Raw genomic sequence first — 23,165 nt, forward strand, 5'->3', positions numbered from 1 at the left:
CGATCTGCTGCAATACGAGATAGGGGTTTGAAAATCTGGTGACAGAGCCTCTTTAAATGTCTATGTGCTGGAACTTTACATTTGCTGCATACATAGCACAGGCATGTCTGGATTTATCGGAAAAGCGGTTTCTAGAAGTATATACTGTACCAAAACTGTCTCTGTAAACTGATGTATATGGAAAATATTGAGACCAGCACATATACTAAACATTTGTAGCTAATACAGCATGAAGTAGCCAGTGCTAGAACAACAAGCAATAAATATATATGTTTGTGATTGTAGTAAATTTGATTTGTTTTATTTGCATTTATTTCAAATCTCTTTGTATTTGCTTTTGTAACATTGATTTGTGTTTTCTTTGTAAAAATCTATTTATTAGATCTTTCACTGTGATATTAAAATTCACTTTTCATAAATCATATTTACAGCCAGTGTCAGACATACCCTATTAATATGCTGTATGTTTTTATTCACTCCAGAGCAGAATTTGTTATGTGAGAGAACTCTGAAAGATATATGTGTTGCCACTATACTACTTTGCTATTCGTTTTTTAACAGAAAGATTTCATAAGTGTCGAATTGAGTGATGGGCATATAAAAGTTAGCTATGATCTGGGATCGGGGACGGCCTCTGCAGTTAGCAACAAGAATCATAATGATGGAAAATGGAAATCTTTCACCCTGTCTAGAATACAGAAACAAGGTATGTAGGACTGTGCATATATATAGCATTTCTTCACATTGAGTTTATTTATTTATAGTTGTTGCCCCCTTAACAGAAAAAATAACTAGCACATATATAGGATTTATAGGGATTACCGACATTGACGTACAGGAGAACTTCAATAATATGTTTATTTTCTTTTTTTCTTTTTCGTTCTGAGTACGTTTTGAAAAAAAATGTAAGAATTAACTTTTATCCATTGATAGAAAATATAAAGTTTGATGAAACTTTAATTTTTTTTGCCTAGAATTTTGCCTAGCCAACTGTGTTATATTTTTACCATGTAGGCCTTTCCATGTAAAACATATATGAGTATTTCCAGTAGTATGGATTGAATACTTGCTGCTTTGTTCTAGTCATAAATTTATTATATTAATTACCTTTAATACTTGCCAGCCAATGTATCAATTGTGGACATGGATACAAATGAAGAGGAAAAAATAGCCACCACATCAACAGGAAGTAACTTCGGACTTAACCTAAAAGCTAATGAGAAGATTTATTTTGGTGGCCTTCCTGGACTGAGCAACCTGAGGTAATGTCTACAGTTTGTATCATGAAATCTGAATGTTGGATGAGAACAACTCATTCCATTTGGCCTATTAAAGCATATAGATATCATAGAGGGCTTTCCTGCTCAGGAAAGCTATCAACTTTTAGGGGACCACAGGTGTCCAACTTTGTAATATGCTGTCTATAGAAATTCAATCTCTGAGACGAGCAATTGGGTATTGGGGATTTTATATATATATATATATATATATATATATATATATATATATATATATATATATATATATATATATATTTAATAATAGAGATGGCATGACCTACTGATATTTACATCACATTGACATTGCCACTCCATTAATGAAATACATGCATTATTCTTCATGTGTTCACTGCATGCATGGAGAACCTGTAAGGACATGATATTTTGTAAATACGAAGTCCCTCGACCTATCAGCACTAAGTATGCTGACTTATATGAGCAATATTTACACTATATAAAGTTTGGAGTTCCTTTAACATTTCAATCTATTGAGATTTGAAACCAGATTTGTTGGCATACCCCGTCTGTATACTGTAGGCCAATAAGATCCCAGTTTTATATACTTGAGTGTCTTGTTTTAGGTTTTGTAATATCAATAACGCAATCACTGAAGAGTTGAATGCTATTTTGCTGAAAATAATTGAGTATATTTTTTTCTTTTATTAAACTTTAGTCCCAGTATGAGAGCAAGGTAATAACTGAAATTTCTATTTATATCATGCTTGCACCGGTGGCGCATGTGCTTGATAATGATGGCTCTTGGAGAAGTTATGGTTAGACATTGTAACAAAGTTGAACTGAATTTCCCGTCACTACTATGTAAAAGTAAAACCAATCTTACCTCGCTGTTGTGCTTCATTCTGACCCCGTGTGTATCATCCGGCTGCTGCCTAGAGAATGCATTTTTCTTCGAGCTATCTCATACAGCTGTGAACTGCTTGCTGGGTTTGTTTTGGAAGAGATGCAACTAAATAGCAAATCCAACATCCATATACGTTCCTAGTACTAAAGGCACTAGCAGCAATTTGTACACAGTAGGACAAAGACCAATTACGTTAAAACTTGGACAACAAATTTGCAAACTTGTTCCGAGTCATATAAATTAGTGATAGAAGAAGCGAGGGATGAACAGCAAGAAGAAGCTTATATGTCAACAGCAAGAAATTATGCTTTGGGCAATGTTAGGTTAGTTATAAAAAATGAATAGTTTTCCATTATAAATGATCCATCACCCTACATGAAGCCATCTAGGAGGTCTAAATCATCAGCATAAGCATATTTACAGATCAAAGCAAGTTAAAGGAGAAGTATCCTAATAATATAATGATGCTTATAACACCTGAGTGCCTTAGTAACACATTGATAGAACGACCCTTGAGAATGTTTTATTTAAAATCTCACCACAATCTTTTGCTCCTGCCAGTTAGTGTTGAAAATATTCACAATAAAGGATTAATATTATATCATAGATTTGGTCTAAAGAGGGTTATGATGGCAAGGTGGATGGTATAAGCATCATTACCCAATGACAATAGGATAGGGGTAATTTGCCTAATTAATTTTTCTTCATATGAAAATGGTTGTTATATTTTTAAGGTCATCATTTAATACTAAAGTATAACTGGTTTGTGTGTTCTCGTTGTGTTAGATAATACATGAAACATCTGCATGATTAAACAAAGCATGCACGGAAAAAATGTTCATTGCATTCATTGGATTTTAGGTGGTGTTACCCTTTTTTGTATGTGAATTGCTTTGCATCTGTTTCAATTTCTTGGTTTGAGTTTATATGAATTAGTTTATTATAAATATAAGTAGATACTGTATTGATAATTTGGGTTTGTTTTCTGGGGTTAAAATGACTGTATACAGTCTCATTTACTCTGTCTTACTGTAAAATATCATTACTAGATTATATACAACTTTTATTGCTTGACCCTTTATTGCTAAACAGATTGTGGAAGTTCTGCAAGAATTGAATTGAACAATAGTGGCAGATTGAACCTAAAAAAAGCGCCCTAAAGTGCGAATAAAAGCAAAAGAAGTGTTCCCTACCCCCATCCACCAAAGCTCCTCCTGTTTCTAAGGAATCAGCGCTGTAGGGATGTTTGTTAGGCGATACCTCTCTTACTAAATGGCGAGAGGATTGACGGAGGGGCGGACATGTGTTGCACCATTGAACAATATACTACATAAAACATCTTATAAGGAGATACATTAATCATAAAGTATTCCATACAATTAAAAGGATCATTCTAAATAAACAACAGGTCATGGCTCATTATAGGTAGGAAATACTGGTCCCTGTAAAATATAGGGAAAGAAGAAGATAACAAGGATAAAAGACAAACAGATAAAAAGCAGGAAATACCATCTTTTAGTTTGAACTGTTACAATATGGGACACATTAATATACCTCTTGAGAATGAAGGAGAAAAAAATTATGAAGCATTTTTGGCCTGTTTGTTTAGAATTATCCATTTAATTGTATGGGATATTTTATGATGAATGTACCTCCCTATAAGGGTATGTTCACACGGCTTATTTTCAGCCATTTTTCGGGCCGTAAATGGACGAAAAATGGATGGAAAATCGGAAGCAGAACGCCTCCAAACATCTGCCCATTGATTTCAATGGGAAATACAGCGTTCTGTTCCGATAGGTAGGTTTTTTTTCGCGGCTCCAAAAACAGCTGTAAAAAACGCAGCGAAAAACGCGACTTTGCTTGAAAAACGACTGAAAATCAGGAGCTGTTTTCCCTTGAAAATAGCTCCATATTTTCAGACGTTTTTTGATAAGCCGTGTGCACATACTCTAAGACGTTTCATATAGTATATTGATTAATGGTTCCATATCAACATTGTTCGCGTAGACCCCGGTATTCTAAGTATATTGTATTTATGAGTATAACATATAAAACAAGTATAGATGTATATTTTGGCACCTTGCACATTATTATATATTCCTACTAGTTTGATATTCTGACGTCGCCAGTTTATTGTCTCTTGAAGCAGTGATCCCCAACCAGTGGGCTGCAGACCAATACCAGGCCTTGGATCATTTTTTACTGGGCCGCAGTATCCGCAGGGAATTCCGGGTGAAGAACTGCCCCAAACTGGTGCAGTTTTTCAAACCGGAATGTCCGCTGTGGAAAACTGCATCATTTAGCTAGCAGGCCGGCCTCCTGGAATGATGTTTCATTCTAGGAAAACGCTACAGCCTCTGATTGGCTGCAGTGGTGGTCACGTGGAATGAAACGTCATACCAGGAGGCCGGCCTCTTGGGATGATGTTTCATCCCATGTGCCAGCCACTACAGCCTGTGATTGGCCACAGTGGTCACATGAGATGAAACGTCATCCCAGGAGGCCGGCCTGGAGAAAGAAACACAGACTTCTGGGTAATTATACAATTTTTCTTTCTGAGTTGCATTTTTTGCGGTGGAATCGCTGCGATTCCGTTGCAATAAATGCAACAACTGCTATTTGTTGTGGGTTTTACCTCCGCATTGAATTCAATGGGGAAAACCTGCAACAAGTAATTAGCATTTATGCAAATACAATTGACATGCTGTGGAATAAAACTCTGCACCGCATGTCAATTTCTGAAAGTTTTTCCGCTCACTATTTACGCAGCGTGTGGATTGGATTTGTTCTATCTCATCCACTTTGCTGCTACTCTATTATGCTGCGGATTTTCCTCAACTAATTCCGTTGCGGAAAATCCGCAGTATTTACGCAACATGTGAACTGACCCTAAGAACGTTTCATTTTTATTTTATTTCCATTTAATTGCTGTCTGCAGGGTATTTTGTAATGCATGAGATACCACCGCCCACCCCCCGCTGGACTGTGGAAAAATTGTCTTGCATGAATGTTGTCCTTGGTGCAAAAAAGGTTGGGGACCGCTGTCTTAAAGAGGCTTTGTCACAAGTTTATCATTTCCCTATCTCCTACTTAATCTAATAGGCGCTTTGATGCTGATAACTAGTGTTTTTTTTTTATTTTATTATTTACAAAGTTATGATAATTTTTAGGTTTATGCAAATTTTTTCTGGATATTGGTCATAAAGAAAAAATTTGCATAAATATAAAAATTATCATAACTTTGAAAATAATAAATGTTTTTTTAACCCTTTAATGACCCAGCTATTTTTAGTTTTAGTTTTTCACTCCCCGTCTTCCAAGAGCCATAACATTTTTATTTTTCTGACAATAGTGTGAGGGCTTATTTTTTGCGGGAGGAGTTGTAGCTTCTGTTGAAGTACTGGGAAACGGAAAAAAAAATATTTGTGGGGTGGGATTGAAAAAAAACTAAATTCCTCCATTGTATTTTGGGTTTTGTTTTTACGGCTTTCACCGTGCAGTAAAAACGTCAAGTTAACTTTATTCTGCGTCTCAATACGATTACGGTGATACCAAATTATTATGTTTTTTTTAAATTTTTACATTTTTATGTTTTTTTTTAAATTGTTCTGTTTTGCGTGAGCCCGCTCCAAACATCACCCCCACCCCCCCCCCCCGGTCCATGACGTGTATTTTCGTCACGGCTTGTTAAGGGGGTTAAAAACAAACCACAGTAGTTATCAGCACTAAAGCGCCTATTAGATTAAGTAGGAGATAGGGAAGTTATAAACTGGTGATAGAGCACACTAATGCTGTCAATATTTTTGCTTTAGCAGCAATTTGGACCTATTAAATATATATATATATATATATATATATATATATATATATATATATATATATATATATATATATATATATGCACTACCGGTCAAAAGTTTGGGGTCACCCAGACAATTTAGTGTTTTCCATGAAAACTCATACTTATATTTATCAAATGAGTTGCAAAATGACTAGAAAATATAGTCAAGACATTGACAAGGTTAGAAATAATGATTTTTATTTGAAATAATAATTTTCTCCTTCAAACTTTGCTTTCGTCAAAGAATGCTACATTTACAGCATTGCAGACCTTTGGCATTCTAGCTGCTAATTTGCTGAGGTAATCGGGAGAAATTTCACCCCATGCTTCCAGAAGCCCCTCCCACAAGTTGGATTGGCTTGATGGGCACTTCTTGCGTACCATACGGTCAAGCTGCTCCCACAACTGCTCTATGGGGTTGAGATCTGGTGACTGCGCTGGCCACTCCATTACAGATAGAATACCAGCTGCCTGCTTCTTCCCTAAATAGTTCTTGCATAATTTGGAGGTGTGCTTTTGGTCATTGTCCTGTTGTAGGATGACATTGGCTCCAATCAAGCGCTGTCCACAGGCTACGGCATGGCGTTACAAAATGATAGCCTTCCTTATTCAAAATCCCTTTTACCTTGTACAAATCTCCCACTTTACCCGCACCAAAGCAACCCCAGACCATCACATGACCTCCACCATGCTTGACAGATGGCGTCAGGCACTCTTCCAGCATCTTTTCAGTTGTTCTGCGTCTCACAAATGTTCTTCTGTGTGATCCAAACACCTCAAACTTCGATTCGTCTGTCCATAACACTTTTTTCCAATCAACCTCTGTCCAATGTCTGCGTGCTTTTGCCCATATTAATCTTTTCCTTTTATTAGCCAGTCTCAGATATGGCTTTTTCTTTGCCACTCTGCCCTGAAGGCCAGCATCCCGGAGTCGCCTCTTCACTGTAGACATTGACTCTGGCGTTTTGCGGTACTATTTAATGAAGCTGCCAGTTGAGGACCTGTGAGGCGTCTATTTCTCAAACTAGAGACTCTAATGTACTTGTCTTGTTGCTCAGTTGTGCAGCGGGGCCTCCCACTTCTCTTTCTACTCTGGTTAGAGCCTGTTTGTGCTGTCCTCTGAAGGGAGTAGTACACACCGTTGTAGGAAATCTTCAGTTTCTTGGCAATTTCTCGCATGGAATAGCCTTAATTTCTAAGAACAAGAATAGACTGTCGAGTTTCACATGAAAGCTCTCTTTTTCTAGCCATTTTGAGAGTTTAATCGAACCCACAAATGTAATGCTCCAGATTCTCAACTATCTCAAAGGAAGGTCAGTTTTATAGCTCCTCTAAACAGCAAAACTGTTTACAGCGGTGCTAACATAATTGCACAAGGGTTTTCAAGTGTTTTCTAATCATCCATTAGCCTTCTAACACAGTTAGCAAACACAATGTACCATTAGAACATTGGAGTGATGGTTGCTGGAAATGGGCCTCTATACACCTATGTAGATATTGCATTAAAAACCAGACATTTGCAGCTAGAATAGTAATTTACCACATTAACAATGTATAGAGTGTATTTCTGATTAATTTAATGTTATCTTCATTGAAAAAAACTGTGCTTTTCTTTCAAAAATAAAGAAACTTCTAAGTGACCCTAAACTTCTGAATGGTAGTGTATATATATATATATATATATATATATATATATATATATATATATATATAATGGGAACTTTAAACTGTGTATTGTGTGCAGCCTACATATACTTCCATCTTTTAGTATTGTGCACTGCTATTCTCTCCTGAATGACTGTCATTGATGTAAATGGCGCTAGTCTATTGTTTCTTAGATTTCACCAGTTCCATCTGTATATTATTATTTGGGATACACTTTGTTACTTTTTTGAATGGCTGATGCACATGCACCAAGGTGGACTGTCCTGTAGTGGTATATTTTGTGCAAGAGCTATTGTTGAACGCAAGTGCAGCGTTGAATTTTTATTATACTAGCGCAGTAGAATGCCGGGAACACCGCTATGCAGACATGTGAGCATCTTGGATCATTTGTTATGATTTACTTGATTATACATACCTGTTGATACTAGCGCATAAACAGTATATCTACTGTATACATATCACAGTGAACCATGCTTTTATCACAGACCACCGAGGAAGCTACGTCTTTTTTGCCGGCAATATTCGTGGGGCAGGCTTTAGTTTCAACCCTCTTGCTGGATAAGTTAATGATCTTATAATATTTTTACAGCTTATTAGCATGATACTAGACCTTGTTTATATTCCAGCAGTTATGATTGTTTGAGAGCTTGAATACACCTTAATGGTAAATCTTATCATGGATCTCAGCACACTATTTTATATCTTTGTCTACATGTTTTTAATCATCTTTTAGCTAAAGTAAAATGGGAATTAGTCTTTATTGGTTGGATGTGCATGTTTTTTTATTTTTCCAAGCTTTCATGTTAGTTTTGGTCATATTGAGTTATAGGGCAAGTGCTTCACACTCCTTGAATAGCTAATGTATCCGTCCACCTTTGTTTTTTCACTTTTTCATACTCAAGTGTAGTACTTGGCCAACATAGAAAGGATGATGGTGGCTCAAACCCAGTAGCACATTGTGGAGTATATATTCTTTTTTTTTTTATTGCATTTTTTCAAAGTCTATGTACACCTTTAAAAGGGATTTATTTATTAATTTATTTTAATAAAAAAGGTCAATCAGTGTGTTTGGTGCAACTTTATCATTCTTTTTTTATTAAAAAAATAGTTTTACTTTTTTAGCTAAAGCTGCTCTGCATTCTCTATACAGAGCAGCTGTATCGTTAGCTGAATCCTGTACCCATCAGGTCCACAGGATTGACTGGTTCAGTGGCAGCGGGTCCTGTGTGTTTCTGACACGCAGAATCCACCTATAATCAATCACATCTACGTTCATAACTTAGATATGATAGATTACAGGTGGATCCTGCGTGTCTCGCTGACACTGTACCCATCACGTTTGCGGGACTGACGGATTCACTAAATAGCGCTAGATACAGCTGCTCTGTATTTAGAATATGGAGCAGCTGTATCTCAAAAAGTAAATTTTTTTTTTATAAAAACGAATTATAAAGTTGCACAGGACACACTGTTACACCTTTTTGTTTTTTTAAAAAAAAATCCCTTTCAAAGATATACATAGCCTTTAATAATCTCAGTGGAATGTTTTTTCTAAAAAAGGAACTGAAATTGCCTGATAACTAAGAACCTATTTGAAGCTTGCCTATGTTGTTAATAAATAGTTATTATGATGTTGGCCCTATATGAAAACTACATATGGATTTAGTAGAAAATCTTTAAATCTAGGTAATGCTTGCAGATGTCCTGGGTGTCAACTTATTGCTGTGACAATGGTCACAGTCTTGGAAGCTTTAACAATTACACCTGTTTCCAAGTATGGTTTACATTACAGCTGACAAATATCCAAATCTGAGGGGAATTATTTCATAACTGACTGACACCCAAATGTTTTTACGCTAGAAACATCTGCACTGCCCAATATTGCACAAGACTTTGAGGAATCAAGAACAGTTGGGGTACAATATTTCAGCTGGTAAAGAAAAAAGGAATCTATTTTACAGTATAAGTAGTACAAACATATCGAAGGGAATGAGAAGACAATCTATTAATAAATTATTCAGAACATTAATTTCAACTTAAGTTAATACTAAACCTGTATTTCAAACATATTTCTAGAACTTTACTGTACATTCAGTTGCTTATCTCATACTGCTCCTACAGTTACCCACATTTTGTGTTAGATTAGATCTATGTGTAAATTATAAACGGAGGGTAAAAAGTGAACAAACACTTATCTTTGTTGTTCCTTTTATAAACAGTGAAGTCTGTTAAAATTTAGTATGTAACGTAAATGTGTCCATGAGTAAAACAGAGTTTTTTCGGCATTGCACATACAATATCATTGGTATACAGCAAGCACACATTGAGTGCACACATGCCTAAACATTTATAGGTTTGAATAGCAATTTCCTAATCCATTTTATAATTGATATCACTACTTTAAATGTGCTGCTCATTTATCTGAAAGGGATTTCACATTCCCTATGATTTCCCTGTAGGATGTTATTACAATGGTATATTTTCTGAATGCCATTCACAGACTGTAGATATCAAAGACACAGGGGTGTAACTAGGAAAGACTGGGCCCCATAGCAAACTCATGACTGCACCCCTTAGGTGCCAGAAGCAGCCCTATACAGCCCCGCCTATAGACAGTGTCACACCCCACTTGTAGATAGCGCCCCCACCTCCCCCTTGTAGATAGTGCCATACAGCCCCCCTGTAGATATCGCCATAAAGCCCCCACTGTATATAGCGCTATACAGCTCCCATTGTATATAGTGCCACACAGCCCCCTCCCTTGTATATAGTGCCACGCAGCCCCCCTTAGTAGATAGTGCTGCACAGCCCCCCCTTAGTAGACAGTGCCACACAGACCCCTGTAGATTGCGTCACACACAGCCCCCTGTAGATAGAGCCACAGGCCTCCCCCTTAAAAATAGTGCCATACAGCCCCATTAGTAGATAGTGCCACACAGCCCCCCTTAGTAGTGCCACACAGCCCATTGTATATAGTGCCACACAGCTCTCTCATGTGTATAGTGCCACACAGCTCCCCCTTGTGTATAGTGCCACACAGCTCCCCCTTGTGTATAGTACCACACAGCTCCTCCTTGTGTATAGTGCCACACAGCTCCCCTTGTGTATAGTGCCACACAGCTCCCCCTTGTGTATAGTGCCACACAGCTCCCCCTTGTGTATAGTGCCAAACAGCCCCCCTTGTGTATAGTGCCACAAGGCACTAGCGCATCTGAGAAAGTTGTATCAGCCAGGGGGATGTCAATCAAACATAGAAAGTTGGGTTTGGAGGCAGGACTATGTGACTCTTCAGGATAGCGGCACCGCCCCATGACCTTTAATGAGTAATTAGCATATAGTGTTTGCCGTTTTAAAAGTGGATTTTAAAGATTTTGCTGCATCTGAAAAAAACATACTTTGGAAATATTGTCAGGTCATGTATTACCACATGGTGGCGGTTCAAGGGGTTAAAACTACCAGACACGTTCCCATGAAATATACAATGAATTGAGAACAATTCCATCTGCCCTGTAATTTTGTTATTAGAAATATATTTTATATAATTACATCTCCAGAACCAAGCTCTGACATATACGGCTCCAGAACCAAGCTCAATATATATATCTAGAGCACCAGAACTGAGCTCAGTACATAAATACAGCACAAGAACCAAGCTCAGTACATATATACAGCACCAGAACAAGGCTCAGTACATAAATACAGCACCAGAACCGAGCACAGTACATATATACAGTACCACAACCAAGCTCAGTACATAAATACAGCACTAGAACCAAGCTCATACATATATACATCTCGAGAACCAAGCTCAGTACATATATACAATACCAGAACCAACCTCAGTACCTAAATACAGCAATAGAACCAAGCTCAGTACATATATACAATACCAGAAGAAAGATCAGTACGTAAATACAGCCCCAGAACCAAGCTCAGTACATAAATACAGCTCCAGAACCAAGCTCAGTACATATATACATCCCCAGAACAAAGCTTAGTACATAAATACAGCACCAGAACAAAGCTTAGTACATAGATACATCCCCAGAACCAAGCTCATACATATATACAGCGCCAGAACAAAGCTCAGTATTTAAATACAGCATCAGAACCAAGCTCAGTACATATGTACAGCTCCGGAACCAAGCTCAGTACTTATATACAACACCAGAACAAATACAGCTCAATTTAGTGCAACCCCTGCCGTATAGGTTTGTACGGTATAAAACTACAGCTCCCAGAATGGCCTGAACAATAGTAAGGATATACTGGGAGATGCTGTTTCACAAAAATAAATCATACCACCCATCATCTCACTGCAGATCATACAATGACTACATTACTGATTATAGGCAGAATAAACATTTACATTAAGTGACTCACTGGTGATGTCTCAGATTTTATTTCTTTTCTTCTCCCTCCAGTCCAGACCTCTATGATGGATTTCTTCCAGCCACGACCCGTTTCTGTAGTTTTCCTCTCAGATGTCTTCACTTCTCACTTTTACACTACACCACTAACTATAATAGTGCCATACACTGTGTCCCTGATTATAATAGTACCATACACTGCACCTCTAATTATAATAGCGCCACACACTGTGTCCCTGATTATAATAGTATCATACACTGTGTTCCACACACACACACACACACACACACACCGTGCCGCTGTAGATAGTGCCCCCATAGCCCCCTGTAGATAGTGACCCCCATAGAGCCTCTGTAGCTAGTGCCCTACATAGAAGCCCCTGTAGATAGTGCCCCACATGCAGCCCTCTGTAGATGGTGCCCCACAGGTAACTCACTCATGTATATAGTGTCCCACATATAGCTCCCACTGTATATAGTGCCCCACATCCCCACATATAGACCCCCCTGTATATAGCGCCCTACATCCCCACATATAGACCCCCCTGTATACAGTGGCCCACATCCACACATATAGACCCCCCTGTAGATAATGTCACTCACAGTTTTATTAGAAAAAAACAGAAAACTTTACATACATGATCCCGTTCCCGCGCCGTCCGGTGGCAATGCAGCCCTCTCTCTTCTGAGCAAGTCTGCTGGAGCTGAACGATGCATTGTTCAAAGGCGCTGATTGGCAAGGCAGAATGACTTGCCCCGTCAATCAGCGCCATTCAAGCACGGACGCGGCGCGATGACGTCATCACGCCGCTAGCGTCGTTGTAAGGCGCTGATTGGCGGTGCAAGTCATTTTGCCTCGCCAATCAGCGTCGTTGTAAGGCTGAATGATCGGTCGTGCTAATGCATGTATTTGTAACTGCGTGCTATAGACGCAGGTACAATTACTGCAAGAGGCGGTGGCTGTCGCATGAAGGGGCCCGTGTCGCCCGGCCCATAAATGTTAGAGGCTCAGCGGCGCGGGCTCCGTAGTATCGTCGCTACAGCTGTAGCAGCCATAATGGTTGCAAGCGGCACCACCGGACATATGGGAGGGGCATGTTGGCTAGCGGCACTGGCCCCCTCAAGCCACGGGCCCCGTAGCAGCCACTACAGCTGCTACCGTGGTAGTTACGCCACTGCAAAGACAGATTGTAATCAGATTTGCTGGAAGACTCCTGGGATTTTGACATTTCCCCACAGAGCTCTGGGTTGTAACTGCTCACTCCTGCAACTAAAGGAAGTTTAGAATGCTTAATATAAGCTGCAAGTAAAAACTGAGCTATATATTACAACGGTACAATTTATTGCTGAAATTCATTGTCTAAGTATCAATGCCATATAGCTACTGTAAGGATTAGGTAGCAGAAAACAGTCGTCTCCTGCAGTAGACGGGAGACACTCTGCAACAGGCACACAAGGAAATTGCAGACCACACAGCAGGATTGTAGTACAACTAGCCTTAGTCAGTTTTATATTCAGGTTGTAAAATAAATTTAAAAAAATACAAGCACAAGAAAGAACGTCTGCCTCTCCGGCTCTAACTACATCTTAAGGTATCCTAACTGACACAATGCAGGCCCAATATCTGCCACCATAAACATTGCAGCTCATACAACCTGATATAAATGTAGATGCCGTGCCCTTACAAGCTCCTAGCACCTGCTTCCTTCCCCAGTCTTCAAGAGACCATTCTAACTGATCTGTGGTCTTTAAAGGGCTATCACACCTGACACCTAGTTACAGTACCTTAGACTAGACAACCCAAGACCAGGACTGTGAGGATGGAAAGGAGGGCCACCATTCTCTGAACACTCCAACAGCCAGGCCCTATAACAAGGTTTAAAGCAAAACCTAATGCCGAGAAAGAACTTGTTTTAGATGCTGAACTTACTCCCTAGTTGTTTTAGATGTTGTAAATCATGGGAAAATATAGACCCCATCCAAAACTTCTCCACACGGTCTGTCACACTACTGAAAACCAGACATAGTGTCCAAATAATATTATCACTATACATTGCGTACATAGAAGTGCTATACAGTGCTCAAGTAGAGCCATATAGTGCCCATATAACAGTAACCAGGCTCCAGTTGCTGGTGCTGCAAGAATTTATAGTAAGTCCTGGCTGAGAATTTCAGTTACTCAATATATAATGTTCAGTAGATTTTAACTTTTTAGATGTTGATGTCAAACTGAGTCTGACAGTATATCTAAATATTGTTCAATTTATATAATCTATAGTTCCGTATTGTTTCAATATATATTTATACGTAGACTCAAAGGCTATGTAAATCATTGGTCAATTTTTAAAAAAAATAAAACAATGTATCATGTTATTTTAAGCAACTTTTTAATTGTTTTTTCTTAATATTTATTTTTTACTTTTTGAGATACAGTTTCTATGTATCTTGTATACATAGAAGCTGTATCTTGCGCTCAAACCCAAATCCGTCAGATCAGTAGGACTGACGGCTTTAGTGACAGCAGGTCCTGCCTCTCTCTGACGTGTAGGATCCGCCTGTTATTGATCGCATCTCTATTCATAGCTTAGACATTGCCTTTAACGTATCTATGGATTAGATGTAGTTTCAAATATATTTGTAAAATAAACTTGGATAAAGCCAACACTTGTGATTATAACATATGCTGAACAAGTTGTGTAGTTCTATGTGTTTTTATTGTCTTTTAAATGTTAGACTTCCAAAATTCTTGATTCATGCATGCATATAAATTAACACCTCATCCAGGAGAACAAATAATAGCTTTAAATATTAATGTGTTCCAATGCAATTACACATAATTCTCTACTCCGGTATCAAGAAAAGAACATTGAATTGTCAAGGGCCACAAGCGATAAGGTTTTTAATGTGCTCAACAACTGTCATTGACTAAAGAATTGAACAAGTACTCAGGTCACTCCTACAACAGCAGTGCTCACAGCTTTTATCTTGAAAAGCAACCTTTGTTTAAAGATGAAGCGAGAAACGTTTTTTGGCTTTTATTTATTCACTACAAATATTTTGTTAAAGGGGAAGTAAAATGAAACATAACTTATCTGGAGGCAACACTTTATGTACAAAGATGTAAACAATAAATCCTTTTCTACTTGAGGGACAACATAACATAAAATATGATATTAATATTGCAAATTGTGAACTTTTTCCTATTCATGCCCATTAATGACTATTAATTATACAAATATTAAGGCTCAGATGCCACAAACAACCCATAAGCTGAGTTTTATATGGGGAAACCTTGGTTATTGCAGTGGATCAGAGTGATTCATGTTTTTAATTAATGGACGGGAGAATTTTCTCTGTTTTCCAAAGTGGGTATTCCCTTTAAGTAACAGAATTTATATAAAGAAGTTGTCCGTTTTAGGCAATCCCTGTGGATCTGTGTAAGGGTATGTGCACACACACTAATTACGTCCGTAATTGACGGACGTATTTCGGCCGCAAGTCCCGGACCGAACACAGTGCAGGGAGCCGGGCTCCTAGCATCATAGTTATGTACAATGCTAGGAGTCTCTGCCTCGCTGCAGGACAACTGTCCCGTACTGTAATCATGTTTTCAGTACGTGACAGTGGTCCTGCAGCGAGGCAGGGATTCCTAGCATCGTACATAAGTATGATGCTAGGAGCCCGGCTCCCTGCACTGTGTTCGGTCCGGGACTTGCGGCCGAAATACGTCCGTGAATTACGGACGTAATTAGTGTGTGTGCACATACCCTAAGACTTCTTCCACATGTCAGTATTTTGGTCAGTATTTTGCATCAGTATTTGTAAGCCAAACCCAGGAGTGGAGAATAGAGGAAAAGTATAATGGAAATATTTGCACCTCTTCCGTGTTTTAGACTCACTCCTGGTTTTGGCTTTTTAAGGGCACGGCCAGACGTGGCGGAACTGCTCTGGAATTCCGCTGCAGACAGTCTGCTGCAGAAATCCGCAGCGGACAGTTTCCCCATTGGTTTCCACACCTTTTTAGTTATGTTCATGCAGACGTGGCGGAAAACTCCGCTGCGGACCATAGGCTGCAGTGCGGAATTTGGTGTCCGCAGTATACACTGGCTGTTGCAGACTTGTGGAATTTCTCCATTGACTTCAATGGAGTTTCAAAATTCCGCAATGAAATCCGCAGATGTTATGTGTGTTGCGTTGTGGATTGGTTTTACGAACAGGATAGTTCTTCATTCTGGCTGGACCTATGTGTTTCGAGGTCTATATCCAGACTGAGATGGAATGTTTTAAAAGAGAGCAGGATGTATTCTTCACCTGAATGCGCAACGACTAATCCGCAGCAATTCACATTTTGGGCAAAGGCGCAACGGAATCTGCAACGCAGATTACATGCGGCATTGATGCGGACAGTGTCTGCAGAAATACGCCACGTCTGGCCATGCCCTAATACTGAAGCAAAATATTGTCCAAAATACTGCAATGTTGAAGTAGCCTAACTCAGCAACAAGTATTTAGTTTTCCAGCAGTGCCACCACAGGGGAAATAAAGCATTACATGGTGTCCATTAAAAACAATGGGCAAACTGTGTCAAGCATAAACAATCATGGTCCTCTAGAGTAAGAAACACAATTTTTTAAGTCGCTCTTTGCTCTGGCGAATACATGTGAATCCTAAATGGGAGACCCTAATAGGACATTTAAAGATAGGTTGTATAAACCAGACAAACCCTTTTACCTACATAGCGCCCTAAAATAGGATACATAAGGAGAGATTTACGAAGCAAAGTATTCCAGAATTCTGTCACATATTCTGGCAAAAATACTATTGACATTTTTGAAAACGGTCCAGAAAGAAAGACTGGCTATGATAAATTGAAAAATTTCTCTTTTTTTTGTGCAGAATATTGCCATACATGTATAGTTGCGGCTGACGTGGACAACAGTGATTGGCCGTTTTCGAGGCTTTGCCTCTGCCCAGGGGGAGGAGTATTAATTATATTAACTCTGAGTCCTTAGTGAAGCGTGCCGCTGATATCCATGCGAGCACGCTTCCGTGTGTGTAACAGAATATATGTTACAGTTCTACATCACTGGCGCTTTGGCTAGACTTTGACAAATATAGACCCCTGATGAATTAGTATACAGAAACGCGTAGCGTCAGTGGAGAAGGGATTATAGCGTAGGTGACAGTGGTATCGTTGGGTAACCTAAGCACTGGGGGTTTTAGGAGCGGTAACAGCAGGCTCCAGTGTTTTTGCAGGTTCCCATACACTGATACACCAATGTTAAACTCTGATCCAATCTATATCTTTCAAGTACAATCAGAGGAGGGTTCACAAATGAACTGGAGATTGTTATTTACAATTTAATAAGATTTTAAACAAACACGGTGGGGCTTTTTTTACAGTGGTGACTGTACCCCTGTTTTTAGAGAGTTATCTAATAAAAATTAAAAATTTTACTCATTAATTACTTCAGTGAATTATAACCGTTTGATATTTTGTGGGAGCACAATTTCAATATTACAGAAAACAGTGAATGCTTTATGAATTTAATACAGCTCTTTATAAATTGATATTTGGGAATGGCTGCCTTCGCGCTCTCTGATCTAAGCACAGAGGGATGGATGAGCGAGGCTAAAAGTGTTTTTTCTGAGTGTGAACTGACATATGCAACTCAAGGTGCTTCCCTAAAATCCACTTTTAAAAACCTCACGAGATTACATAAGGATTATACTAGGAGCTGGTGGGAAATTCAGAGTCTTGAGAATTATCTTAAAAACAAAATAGTACCTAGAGGCCTGAGGATCCCGATTGTCCCAGCCTCCAGATTGAAGACGCAAAACATTAAAGAGAGGTGGGAGCAGGAGATCACAGATAGCTCGCTGAAATTAATGCAAATTCTGGTAGATGAGGAGAAAATTCCGTTTGAGCATACTAGTGTAGAACTAAAAAAGGAAATTGAGGCAGCCAAGACTCTAGTTGATACCCCTGGCTTTGAGAAAAAAGATAAGACTCTTGAGAGGTTTACCAATCATCTAAAGGAACATAAGCACTTCCAATTCCAAAGGGACTTGCAGGAATTTAGGGAGAAAAAAGCATACGACTTTGTCAATCAACAACAACAGCAACAGCAGAGTAGGGGGCCAAGAGAGTCTGAGCCTTCCACATCAGAGAGTGAAGCTACAGACTCAGAGTGGGCCCATACTTTGGAGCTACTGGTGGGAGACAAAAGTTTAGGGGAGGTGCTAGAGGCAGAAATAGAGGTCGTGGTAGGGCCTCTGCCAATAGTGGTAATAATTTTTTTATCCAACAACCCCCCTATTTCCCTCTACATGCTGAGGGGGCAAAGGGATGTTTAAAGGGAAGAGTCATTGACAAACTGCAGATTATCAATTTATCAGAATACCATCTAAAAACATCTGAGATTATGCTTTTGGAGAAGGGGCTTTCGTTTGTCCCCACAGTAAGATTTGACTCATTTACCTGGGTGAAGGTTTTCCACCTTTTTTTTTTATAAATTCTCTTTTATTAAGGATATTGACATATAAAACAACAATTAACCACAATCCATACATCCATTGTAATAACATTCTTACAATGAAGCAGGTTACACGAATCAAAATATCATTAGTAAGATTGTCTCTGAGCGAAAGGGATAATTCCCGACATATCTTCATGAAATATATTGTAAAAGAAAAATCAGAGGTATGCATTACAGGTCAAATATCAGTAACCTACTATGCGCTTACATCAACCCAAAATATAGGGTAGAAAATAATAATACATAAAAGGATAGATACAAAACAAAAAATATACATTCATATACAGTCTCCCTGATGGCGGAAAAAATTATGTAATGTCAGCACTTTGCTACGTCCCTAGTTTCGTCCGTCAAAATAAATCCAGTATCATGGTGTAGAAATTATTCATAGAAATTATTCATCCCGTAGTCCCCTCATATTCATTTACCTTATCACAACAGGGCTTCCAGAGTTATTTCTGGAAAAAATTTTTAAATATTGCTTCCATGGTTGCCATGTCTTAAGAAAGCTGTCCCTTGTGAAAGTATTCCAGCCTACCAACTCCTCAAGTCTATATAGTTGATGCATTTTAGACCACCAGACCTCTATCGTAGGGGGGTCTGTTTTCCTCCAATACAAGGGAATTAGAAGTTTTGCAGTGGCCACCAGAAAAGTGATCAAATTCTTTTTCGAAGGCGTAAAATCTTTCACTGGTAACCACAACAGAACCAACTCCGGAGTTAACCGGATATTATTACCTGTTATCTTTCCTATAGCTGTTTCCACCTCCTTCCAAAAAATCTTAATTTTAGGGCAAGACCACCATATGTGTGCCTGCGTCCCTGTCTCCAGTCCACATCTCCAACAAACGTCCGTGCCAACTAGATGTATTCTATAAAGATAAGCAGGTGTCCTATACCATCTCGTCACCAGTTTATACGAATTTTCCTGATACCTCACACATCTAGAGAACCCGTGAGTATCGTATCAATCTCCATTTGCGAGAAAATGGAGCCCAGCTCTACCTCCCATTCTCTGATGAAATGTGGTTTAGATGGAGCTCTTTGTAGGAGGAGACCAGAATATATCCTCGACAGAGGCTTAGTCGGGGTATTGGGTAAGAGAGAATAATTTTCAAGCCACGTAGGATCCGGATATGAGCTTAGGTTGGCTGACAAAAATTTACGACATACTGATTTAAAATTAAGTTGATGTAGAAAGGGGGCCTTAACCTTACAAGTGGGAGAATTCGGATCATTTCCCCTAAGTCTTGTCCTAAGAACATCCAATTCAGGTAGATCTGCTACCCCTAAAATCTCCGCTACTTTATAAGTTTTCAGTGTCTGCCACATTGAAGAACTCATACTATGCGTTTTATTTACATAATGTGGTAAAACAGCCAATGGAGCCAATGAAGAAAGATTTCCACTAGACATGGCCAAAGCACCCGATTTCTGGCAAACTTTAAGCATTCCCCTAGTCAGTACACTAACCAGTGCCTTTGGTGGAGGTAATGGTAATTTCACCCACAGCAAATGAGCCAAATCCTCCGAGAGGAGCGCTCTTTCCATATCCAGATGAAGAGCTCCTATAGACACATTAGCTAATTGTGACCATCTAGACAACTGGACTGCTTCATAGTATGTCTTTAAATCAGGCAATGCCATTCCCCCTTGCTTTTTTTTAAGAGTGAGGAGCCGATAAGCCAACCTGGGGTGTTTATCCTTCCACAAGAACTTAACAAAAATACTCCTGAAACTGTTGAAAAAGCTATTTGGCATCTCAATAGGTAGACTCTGCAGCATATACAGGATCTGTGGGAGCACATAAGTCGCCAATAAATTTTTCCGTCCTATCCAAGAGACATAAGGTATGTTCAACTGAGAAATATATCTGTGAATCCTGGAAAGAAGGGGTTTAAAATTAAGTTCGAAAAGTTGGGATACATCCGCTGAAATCATTATCCCCAAGTATTTAATAGCCTGCGAAGGCCATTTAAAGGGCGACATAGATTTCAGAACCAAAAGCTGACCAACCGGTACATTAATGCTCAAGGCCTCCGACTTGTCGTAATTAATCTTAAAGTTAGATATCTCTCCAAATTCATTAAAGACGTCTATTATTTTTGGAAAGGCTTAGAGTGGATTTGTAATCAACAATAGCAAATCATCCGCAAAGGCTGCTAGTTTATGATTATGACTCCCCACCTTCAATCCTTCAATCTCAACGGTCTGTCTTAATTTCGCAAGTAATGTCTCCATCACCATACAGAACAGAGACGGGGACAAGGGGCAACCTTGGCGTGTTCCATTTGTAATAGAAAAATAGTCTGACAAAGAACCGTTCACTTGAATTCTAGCAGATGGGGAAGTATATAGAGAAAATATAGCCTCAATAAACACAGGAGGAAAATTAAATTTAAGTAAGGTAGCTCTCATGTACTCCCAACAGACCCTATCGAATGCCTTCTCTGCGTCAGTACCAAGGAGAACCATAGAGTGCCCCCGACGCCTTATTTGACATATTGCATGCAACACCCTGCTCACATTGTGTCTACCTTCTCGACCCTTCACGAATCCCACCTGTTCTTCATTAATTAGCTTCGGTAATATTGGTTGAATGCGAAGAGACAGAATTTTAGCCCACCACTTCACATCACAATTCAAGAGCGAGATAGGCCTATAACTCCCACAGCATTCTAGATCCTTTCCCTCTTTAGGAAGAATAGTTATAAAAGCTTCCAATGCTTGCTTAGGTAATGAAGCTCCCTTCATCAGAGAATTACATACTTCCACAAACTTCGGTACTAATTGCTGACTAAATTTTTTGTAGTACGAAATAGGTAGACCATCTGGCCCCGGGCTTTTTCCAGACGGTATCGAATGCAACACTTTCTCAACCTCCTCTTTAGTAATAGGCGCCAGGAGCTCTCCACAGTCCAACTCAGAAAGGCCAGGAACCGTGATAGAATCCAAAAAACTCCTTATTTTGCTAGTCTTCTCCTGTGGTGTCAACCCCCTGTCCCCAACCGGGTTTCCCAGATTATACAGTGAAGAGTAAAAGGATTGAAAAGTCTTTGCTATAAGCGGAGTGGTAGTCACCCTTGCCCCTTTGTCATCTTTTATGGTCTCAATAAATGTTTTGGACTGTTTTTGACGGATCAAACGGGTCATTAATTTGGAGCCTTTGTCTCCATGAAGATACATGTGGCTTTGAGCAGCCAAAAAGGCCTTAGCCGCCTTTACATTCAAATGATCCTTAAGTTCCTGACGTAACTGACTTAATTCCCTATAGTCCTCAAACGAGTTAGTATTTTTATGTGATACTTCCATTTGAGATATCTTATGAAGTAAGTCTAGAATTTGAGCATTCCTTTGTTTTTTAACCCGTGAGGACAGGGCAATAAGTTCTCCCCTCATAAAAGCTTTTTGCGTCTCCCAAAGAATTGGCCTGGAGATTTGTGGAGTATCATTAAAGCCATAAAATTCCTCTATTTTTAGGCCAAGTGCTTGACTATGTTCTTTGTTTGCGATAATGGTATCGTTCAATCTCCAGGTCCATTCCCTACGAGGTAAATTAATCAATTCTAAGGAAAGCGAAATCGGAGCATGGTCTGAAACCGTAATGTTTCCTATATCCGCCTGAAGTAACGAAGGAACAAGGACCGTAGGAATGAATATATAGTCAATTCTATGATAAGTCTCGTGTGGTGTAGAGTAAAAAGTGAAATCTTTCAAGGACGGATTCCTAACACGCCAGGCATCTACTAACCCTAATTGTGGCAGGCTAAGTTTAAGGCGACGTATGGCAGGTATGGAAAACCTCATGCTAGAAGAGGTGGAATCCAGAGCAGAGTCCAAAGATACATTAAGATCTCCCCCAAAAACAAGATAACCTTCGCTAAACGTTTTAAGAGAACAAAGAGTTTTGCGCAACCACTTCAATTGTCCTACATTAGGTGCATATACAGCTGCTATCGTAAACTTTGTGTTGGAGATGTGACCCTTCAAAAAAACAAACCTTCCCATAGGATCTAGCAACGAAGCTTCTGATTTAAAAGGAGTGTCTTTGTGTATGGCACTAGAAACCCCCCTCGATTTTGAAGAGTAAGTGCTATGGAACCATTGTGTGTATAATTGCGTAGGTAAGTTTGGGATATGTGTAGGCCGAAAATGAGTTTCTTGCAGCATTAAAACATCCGGAGTATTCAACTTTAAGGAATGAAAAATACGAGATCTCTTTTGAGGAGAGTTCAACCCCTTCACATTGAAGGAGCAAATACGTAATCTACCCATGATATTTTACATTTAGAACCATTCTGACTGTAGGAACATTTGTTAAGTGCCCCCACCAGGGAGATAAGACCAAATCAACAATAAAACGTATAACAACAAAACAATAAGGAATGGTATCAAAAGGAAACCTCCATATCATCCCGGAAATAGGAGGTGCTATCATGATGCACCTAAGCATCCAACAAATCCCCTGCCAGAGGGGAGGGGGGGAGAAGAGAGTTGCCATTTTGTACAAAACAACACACCAATTCTTCATAACTCTTAAGACATGAACCAAATACTGATTCACATATTAATACTAAAATGAGTCACTGCATGATAACACTGGAG

At 39.1% G+C, this 23,165-nt stretch overlaps 1 protein-coding gene across 1 annotated transcript in view; it reads left to right on the forward strand.

Annotated features, from left to right (window-relative positions):
- Positions 1-23,165, forward strand: part of LAMA2 (laminin subunit alpha 2) — an 852,154-nt gene that overhangs the window by 761,384 nt on the left and 67,605 nt on the right. Inside the window, exons 51-52 of the mRNA XM_075863715.1 lie at positions 562-706; positions 1,124-1,262. Coding sequence (XP_075719830.1) covers positions 562-706; positions 1,124-1,262 — 284 coding nt within the window. The remainder of the gene's footprint in view (positions 1-561; positions 707-1,123; positions 1,263-23,165) is intronic.

The sequence above is a fragment of the Rhinoderma darwinii genome, chromosome 4, assembly GCF_050947455.1.
Source record: "Rhinoderma darwinii isolate aRhiDar2 chromosome 4, aRhiDar2.hap1, whole genome shotgun sequence".
NCBI classification, from domain to species: domain Eukaryota; kingdom Metazoa; phylum Chordata; class Amphibia; order Anura; family Rhinodermatidae; genus Rhinoderma; species Rhinoderma darwinii.